This window comes from Lissotriton vulgaris, chromosome 1_1, assembly GCF_964263255.1.
Source record: "Lissotriton vulgaris chromosome 1_1, aLisVul1.2, whole genome shotgun sequence".
Lineage (NCBI taxonomy): Eukaryota > Metazoa > Chordata > Amphibia > Caudata > Salamandridae > Lissotriton > Lissotriton vulgaris.
This window is the reverse complement of record NC_141685.1, coordinates 987718324-987726465: the sequence shown is the minus strand read 5'-3', so window position 1 is coordinate 987726465 and position 8142 is coordinate 987718324. Positions and strand designations below refer to the sequence as shown.

The 8142-nt window shown below is 44.9% G+C and overlaps 1 protein-coding gene across 7 annotated transcripts in view; it reads right to left on the bottom strand.

Annotated features, from left to right (window-relative positions):
• Positions 1-221: 221 nt before the first annotated feature.
• The window catches only part of WIZ (WIZ zinc finger), a 778954-nt gene continuing 771033 nt past the window's right edge, over positions 222-8142 (bottom strand). For all 7 annotated transcript variants that reach the window (XM_086960680.1, XM_086960724.1, XM_086960697.1 and 4 more), the window contains one exon: positions 222-3152. In XM_086960680.1, the coding sequence (XP_086816806.1) occupies positions 3005-3152 (148 nt within the window). In that variant the 3' untranslated portion in view covers positions 222-3004. The remainder of the gene's footprint in view (positions 3153-8142) is intronic.

Genomic DNA, 8142 nt, shown 5'->3' with positions numbered 1-8142 from the left:
CCACATACTTGAAGTCACCAGGCTCTGCTGAATACATGTGGTACCCTGGTGGCTGATTACCCCTGCAGGCTGAGTAAATTTTGTATTTCTGGTGAAATCAGAGTTGCAGTAGAATCTCATGGACATCAAGCCAAGCTGAAACAACTGCATTAACAATATACACTATCACTGGAATAAAGAAGTCCTAGAACAGTAAATAATAGATATCAGCAATCTTCAAATGTTTTCAGAACAGAAGTTTAATCTAAATTTACAATTGTCTAAGTACATAAATAACCAGCATATAGTCTACTGAAAAAAATCCAAAACTGTAAAAAATAATTTACCGTAACTCTTGTTCTGTTTGGGAAATGGAAATTTACTTTGGATAAAAACGTGTAATGCTCCTGTTTCTACACAAAAAGAACATTTTAAAAAAGTTTGTTCCATGAAACTATATACAAAAAGCTGTAGTCAATGGGAGTGGTGCACAAAACACTGACCCAGGCAACTCGCACCTTTAACACAAGCTACGGAGTTTATTAAAGGTGGTGCACTTCTCCCTTTCATGCTTTGCTCTCGGCACCCCCCAGAACTGCAAACACGATGTAGCATTCTTCAGGAGCGCCACTTTCTACTGTACTCTGTCCCACTAAAGGTACAGAGCAAAAGAAGAGAAGACAGCTGCAATCAGTGGGACCGTCAAAAGCAGGGCCAAGTTATAGGAAATTCGCTGCAGCACGTAGACACCAGAACAAACATTCAACAGTGATTTTGAGGTAACTTCCAGGTGGTGTGGTAGCTCAGTCTTTTTGTGGTTTGACACGCACCCAGTCCATGGGAAATGCAGCACTACAGACATCTTGTATTGCAGAAGTGGCACCAACAACCTTGAACACAGACGCGTTCCTATGAATGTTTATACCACTGTGAAAGGGTATTCCCAGGAGATGTTCACAGACAAGCACCGCTCCACAAGTCACAAGAATGCATAGAGGAAAACAGGTGAAAACAGATAATATCTTCCCACAAAAATAACAGACTTCTGGGCAAGTCGACAGTGGAACACAGGAGTGCCGAAAGTGATCGCAAATGAAAGGATCCCCTCACTATTATGGCTATTGGATCTACAAAACAACCAACCATTCTTGTTATTCACATAGATATACTCCAATAACCTTTTACCATTCCAATATCTTTACATGGCACATGGTAGGAAAGAATTACCGGCCTGAAAACTCCCTACAATCCTTGCTGGTGGCATCAGCTGCTTATGCTACTATACTAATTTGTATGGTGACAGGTCTTGTTTATTCCTGTAAATGTGCATTCTACAGAAAAGTCACTGCCTTTACTCTGCTTAAAGTCTGGACTTCAGAGACTGCTCTTTGCTCGGGTCCCCAAGAAAGGCAGCTGACTCTACAAAGCTGGAGGCCCTTCACTAAATCTTCAAATAAGTAACAAATATTCTCGACCATGTTACAAATTAAACCAATTTTTTATTAAAAGAAACAACCAGCTTAACTAAAAGCAGTTTAACAACATTATCTCTTGGGCAGAACACATGAGCAATTTTCACTGCAGAGAAGTTGTCAACTCTGTCAAACCTTCTTTGAAGCCTTAACCCAGGTGAAATAGTGAAGCCTAAACAAAGGCAGGATAGGGAAACAAAACACCAGAGGACATCAGAAGTTTAAAAATGGAAACTGATGAAATCCATAGCTTATTATTCTATAAATAAAACAATTTGGAGCAGAGTGCACAAGATGGAAACTGACAAAATAAAGATAATGTAAATAAATAAAACAAGCGCTCAGTGTTTGTTTCTACTAGTGTTAAGTACTTTACTTATCCATTACAAAAAATACCTTACAATATCACAATGTGGGATTTCACTCCTGTATATAATGTCTTTACACAGTTTCATCAAGGAGTGTACCTCACATACATCTGGGAAGCAGCACTGGCCTGCATGAGCAATAAAACACACTAAATTCATTACTGTGCACCCCTGTTGTGCCCTCTTCCCACATGGAAGTTCCAAAGCTGATACACGAGACAGCAGTCTGACTAGACTTTGTCCATCAGAAATACTGTGCAGAGTAGAATCTGCAAAATGAGGTCCGCAAGTGACTGACAGAGGAAGACTTATCTAGAGGGGAGTGGCATCGAAGTGTCCACAAAGAACTTAAGGCGCATGCTCTAACTCCATAAGGCAGAGTGCTGTTACCCAGGAGAACGTCTCAAATGTCTCAGTGCAGCATAAATGGACTTTTTATTTAGGAATTTGTACCTCATAGTAATACAGGAAACATGGTAAAAGACAACTAGACAACACTTGGCATCAGCCACCACACAAACAAGTAAATTAAGACAACAAACCAAAAGTACAGTTGTAACGGGGCTGCACAAACATATGCCTGTCGAGCCGCAACGACACTCAAGACACATGAAATCTGTCCAACTTTGAGGATGAACATACGACAGTCAACAGTAGTACCAACCAATATCCCAATGACACAGCCCCTTGCACAGGAAGCACAAACGGACTCAATCCAAACACCACTAAGAGGGGACCTCCCCACAATATTGGTGCAATCATGGTCTTGGGACCAGCTTGAATTAAACTGTAGCAGAAGGAGAAACTCCCAGAGACACTCCCAACTTCAAAAGAATGGAAGAAAGTCCATCTCTAATAGGCGTTTTTGTTAAAAAGACAACTTCTCTATGGAAGTCGTGTTCCATAGATACATCATAATATCCACTAACGCGGACACTGTAGGAATTTCTTTAGCATGATTAGTTAAATACATAACTACCCCATGTCCCCCAATGCAATTGTGTCTTGTGGAGGTGTCACAGTGCAGTTGGGTCAGAGGCTGACTGCTCATATTTACAGGTGTATGTTGTCACTTTTGAGGTTTCAACAGCTGCTCCTTTGGAATTAAACATAGAAATCACGAACTGATGAACAGAGGATACTGGAGTAATTAGAGTGTTTGGAATGAAGTGTTTCTCTGCAAGGTCACTGGACCTCTGTAGTCATTGGCATCTCCACCTCATCACGTAGGGGAACCGCCTTGGAGAAGTTCATTTCCAGTATGTGCCTCTGAAGGTGTCGTACCCACTCTTCCTGTATTGAGAGGGGACCCTGAAACTCCACTTCGCAGAATCTGAAAAACACAAAGCAATTGTCATACAAAGGCAAAGGCTACAGCGTAAGACACACCCCTCCCCAAAAAAAACCACGAAAGCACACTTGTAGAATGCATTTTTGTTTTTGCAACATACCTATTTCAACAGGCTTTTTTTCTCCCCTTCATAAGTCTTTGTCTGGGAAACTACACTAAGCAAACAAACTAATTCTCATACAGGCGACCCGTCTGACCTTCCCACTTTGATTAAAGTGGCAGCATGGTCATGCACCCTCACCAACATGCACACGGTGGTCGTTCATAGACCAGCAGAGAACTATTTTAGGCCATCTGATTTAACATCTCCCATGTAGGCCATAGAACATAGTTATACATACAACTGCTTACAAATTCAAAAGAATAGTCTATTGCATCACATAGCCAAATTAATAGTTCTTCAGCTTGGCATATAATGATTCACGAGCTTGGCAGTGGAACCACTGCCACAGTTCTAACTTTAATTTCACAGCTCATCATCCCACGAACAAAGACAGCTCCCACTGTCATTAAGAAGCTCAGGGCAAAGGACAAACAGCACCAGGGAAATTTCCTTTTAGGAAGCAGGTCCAGAAACACATGGCACCAGACTCTGAAGGTGTGAGGTTCAGTAGATTGCTCGACAAGCAGCAGACAACCTCACATCGAGCATAACTGGAACATTTTAATAGCATTTCACTCAACAATTTAACATTCTAGGATTATGGAACACCATACTGCAATCAAAACTGAACTGGTTTAAGCACTGTAAGCTCTTCTGGGGTGGTGGGTTCCCATACCACTGCAGAAAATGAGCAACTAAAAGCAGCTAGAAAACAGCATCTCTGTTTGCCTATCAACTATGCTTGAAAGTTTTCACTTTCTCACTTTTGGTTTCTCCTAGATGTTATGTTTCTTTTTAAAGTGCATTACCACCGGCAAGGGTATCCTGGGTCAAGGTTTGAAATCTAGCTTGGGACATTTTTTAGATTCCGCACCCCATAACAGAAAGTTTGTTACTAAAGATAAGCAACTTGTTTTTCTCATGGATGCTTCTAACTGCAGATTCAACTTTATAAATAAATCGCTTCATGAACAGATACCAAAGCAGGAGATCATCTCAAAAAGAAAGGATGATCAGGGAGCAGATAATCAAGTTAAGGGGATTGAAGTACCACGTTCTCCAGGCCCAGTCATAAGCTATCAGAGTGATCTTAGTGCGGTCTAATCTGACGTTCAAAACTCTAGGCAGGGGATGAGATGTGGCATACAGGAGACCAGTGAACCCCTTCAGGCATAATGTGACTCCTAGGGAGGAAACTCCAACATGCAATACTTAGGACACTGCATTCTAAACAGTTACAAAAAGATCTAGCAAGGAGTATACCTTACCAGGCAAAGACTTCTTGAACCCCCATCAGACGCCATTTTGGTCCACCAGATGGCATCTACCGAGCTAATCTGCTGGGATCGCCTGGAAATCCAACCCCTTCCAGAGCCACAGCGACTCCTGGCACAGGACCCACAAACCCCACAATGCTCCACTTATTACAGTACAACATGGCAGTTGTGTGGCTGTCAGTAACAAAACCGTCTTTCCCTTTGATGGCTGGAAGAAAAGCCTCGAGTCAACTATATGATGTGAAGGTCTAGCAGGCTTATGTGGTGACTTCACTCTTCCGGGGACCAAATGCCACAGATCTCCACGTCTCCCAGATGACAGTCCCTACCCAACAAAGCACTGATCTCTACTGTGAGTATGAGCTGTGATCTGCTGCAGCCCAGGTTGGTGTCCAACAGTCATCACTGGAAGTCCAAGGCTGCCTCCAGTGGGGACTTCTGTCATCCCTGTGCTTTTCTATCAATAAGCAGGAGGGTACAGTGTTTCAAGTGGTCCACTCTATCTGCTGTAAGCTCAGCGTCATGGGCTGCAACTTTCGCCATCACCTTCGTAACCACCCTACGAGTTGAGAGGAGACCGAAGGCAGGACGATGAAATGAAAGTATTTAACCCCATCACAAACCGAAAGAACTGACCAGATGTGAGAAAGTGGCTCTATATATACTGGACTAGAATGAAGTACAGTGTGTATAGAGTCCACCAACCCCAGAGGTATAACAGAGGTTAAAGTCAGAAATTACCTTACTCTCCAAAATGGTAGCTTGGTCGAGCAGTAAGGCAGTACCAGAGGACAGTGTAAAGCATTTGTTGTACACACTCAGTCAGCAAAAGGTTTCACACACTCAAGGACTGAACTCAAGACCAATTGTTTTTATATCCACAGATATAGGTGTTTTATTTACAGTTATAAAAATATACTTTTCTTGTTATGAGTTCTCTCATGTAATTACTTTGCAAAGGAGCAATACAGTTTGTGCACACAATTAATACAGTATTGACAGTAAGCAACACAATCCTAAAACACACTACAGCATTGAGCTCACTAGGTTTTCCACATGCAAGTACAGTTGATTACTATATAGATTACTTTAGTAGTCCCAGGACTAGATCCTAGATTCAGTCCTGGGGTCTAAGCTGAAACAAGATTAGCAAAAACGTTTTAGTTACTGTAGTGAATTCAGGAATATAAAGCGGTTTTAAAAGTTCACACTTAGAAACTTTTCAATGGAAATCTGACAATGTTATTCAATGGGAGAAAATTCAGGTTGCAGGTAAAGTACGACCGCGTTACCTTTGTAACCCAGCACTGGTCTCGTAGGGCCAGCACTGGGGTCTTAACTCAAAACAGGTAGGTAATTGCGTTTCAGTATTTTGTGTGATTTTTAAAGAATATTTCAAGTTTTCAAAAGTAGACACTTCGAAGAAATTTCATAGAAAAGTAGACAATGGGTTCCTATGGAGAAAACACATTACTAGTAACCCCGCTAGGGATTACTTTTGCGGTTCAGTACTGGGCTGAAAGGTACAGTACTGGCTTCTCCCCTGATCACAGGTGAGTACTTCGGAATTCAGACCTTGGCTGATTTTAGGTGATTATTTTCAGTTTTCAAAACTTCACACTTCGAAAATTTTCGAGTGAAAATGGGTCAATGTTATCCAATGGTGGGTAAGTAAATTACCGGTTTCTAGGTGAGTACTTGGCTGGTGAAGTTAAGGTTCCGGGTGTAGACTCAGGGGTCCCCCAGGGTCAGGTAAGTATAGTCGGTTCCACTCCAGCAGTGCAGGGCCGGCCGGGTACAGAGGTAGGTAGGCCCAATGATATCCAATGAGGGAAAGGGGGCCTTCGGTTGGTGACTGCTGGCTAGCAGGCCACGCAGCTGTGGGAGCTGGGGTCCTGGTCACTTGCTCAGGGCAGGGGGGGAGGGGGGGGGGGGAGAAGTAGGGTAGAACAAAGGTGGCACAGCCAGCGGCACTCGGGCGGCTGGGTGCAGGGTGCTCTTGAGCCGTCGGGCACAATGTTATCCAATCGGAAAGGTCAAAAAGGAACAAAGGCTGCAGGCCCGGGGACGGAGACTCTCCAGGGGCGACCAGCGCTTCGAGAGGTAAGTTGGGATCGTGGAGCACATGTAGGTACCCCAAAGGGAGGCACACGGGGCTGTAGGGCGACGGGGTGTCTTTGGGTGTCGGAAAAGCTTACCCTCGGCTGGTCGCGGTTGGGGTGGCCCTGGTTCTGGGTCTGCAGGCGCAGGCTGGTTCGTCGAGAAGGGTCTTTGGGCACTGGACTTCAAGTCCCAGTCGCTGGGGGGGGGGGGGGGGGGGAGTCTTTGTGGTCTTGGTCAGGTGAGTTGTTGCAGCAGAGCCTCTGCTGATGAGTCACAGTCTTTAAGAGGGTCAAGGCAGGCAGGTCCTCCGGGTGCCCCAAGGTTGCTGTCCGCAGGAGTCGCCGGGATTAGACAGGAGCAGGTTCCAGGATCCACAGGCCGGTAGGGCTGGGGCCAAGTCAGTTATTGTCGTCCTGTTAGCAGCTGCATGGCGTGTCTTCTTCTTGATCTTCTTTTTGGGATCAGGATCTGAGGAAGGAAGGTTCAGGGAGCCCCTAAATACTAAATTTAGGGGCGTTACAGATAGGGCAAGGACAGGGACCAATGGGTCTGGGCACTGTAGGGACACAGGGCTCATGCACCTGTGCCCTCACCTCTGGCATAGGGCACCCAGCTAGAGGGGTGACTGAAGTATGCCAGGGCAGTGGGTTCTGTGGGCATGGCACATAGGGGTGTGTGCCATGTCGACTCTTGTTTTAGTTCTGTACTTAGGCACTCAGCCTGCAAAGGCAGTGTGTGGGTGCCAGGGTACAGGGCCCCTGAGGGTGGCACAAAATAAGTGCTGCAGCCCTCAGGGGTCTTCTCTGGTCACCATGCCCTGGGTACCTAGGGTACCATTTACTAGAGGCTGACAGGTGGCCAGAGATGCCAATTGGGTCTTTTGTTTCAGCATAGTTTTAGGGAAGGAACACAGGCCCTGGGTACCTGGTTGGCAGGAACCCAGGGCACACTCCGTCAAAGCACATCAGCAGTTCAGACCAAAGTGGGAGCATACCAATGCAAGAAAGATGGCACTTTCTAACACCAGAGTCCTCCGCTTTTCAATAACACCCCCTTGCCTTATGGGCCCTATGGCCAGCAGAGATTGAACTTCCTATCACAAGATGAAGACATGATCTGTGTAAATCTCAATAGAAACTGGTAGAACATACAGGGGCAGAGGATGGGAAAGGGTGTGTCTTATTTTAAGGACAAAGCATACCCATCCATAATAATCTGCTGCACCCACTGATCTTCAGATATAGCTCACAAGCTGGGCAGGAAAAAAATGTCATTCTTTCTACTTCATGGGCATGAGCGACCTTGGCTTGGAAAAGCAAAGTGGTTTGTCCACAGCTGCGGTGGGGTAAGAGGACTGCTATCCACAGTGGTGCCCTCCCAAGTCTCTGCCACCATGTCCCCTTGAGCAGTGAAAAGTTGTGCTGGGTGTTCTAAGGTTTGCGATTGCCGTCTGACGATAGTCAAGACCAGAAAGAATCTTCAATTCAGT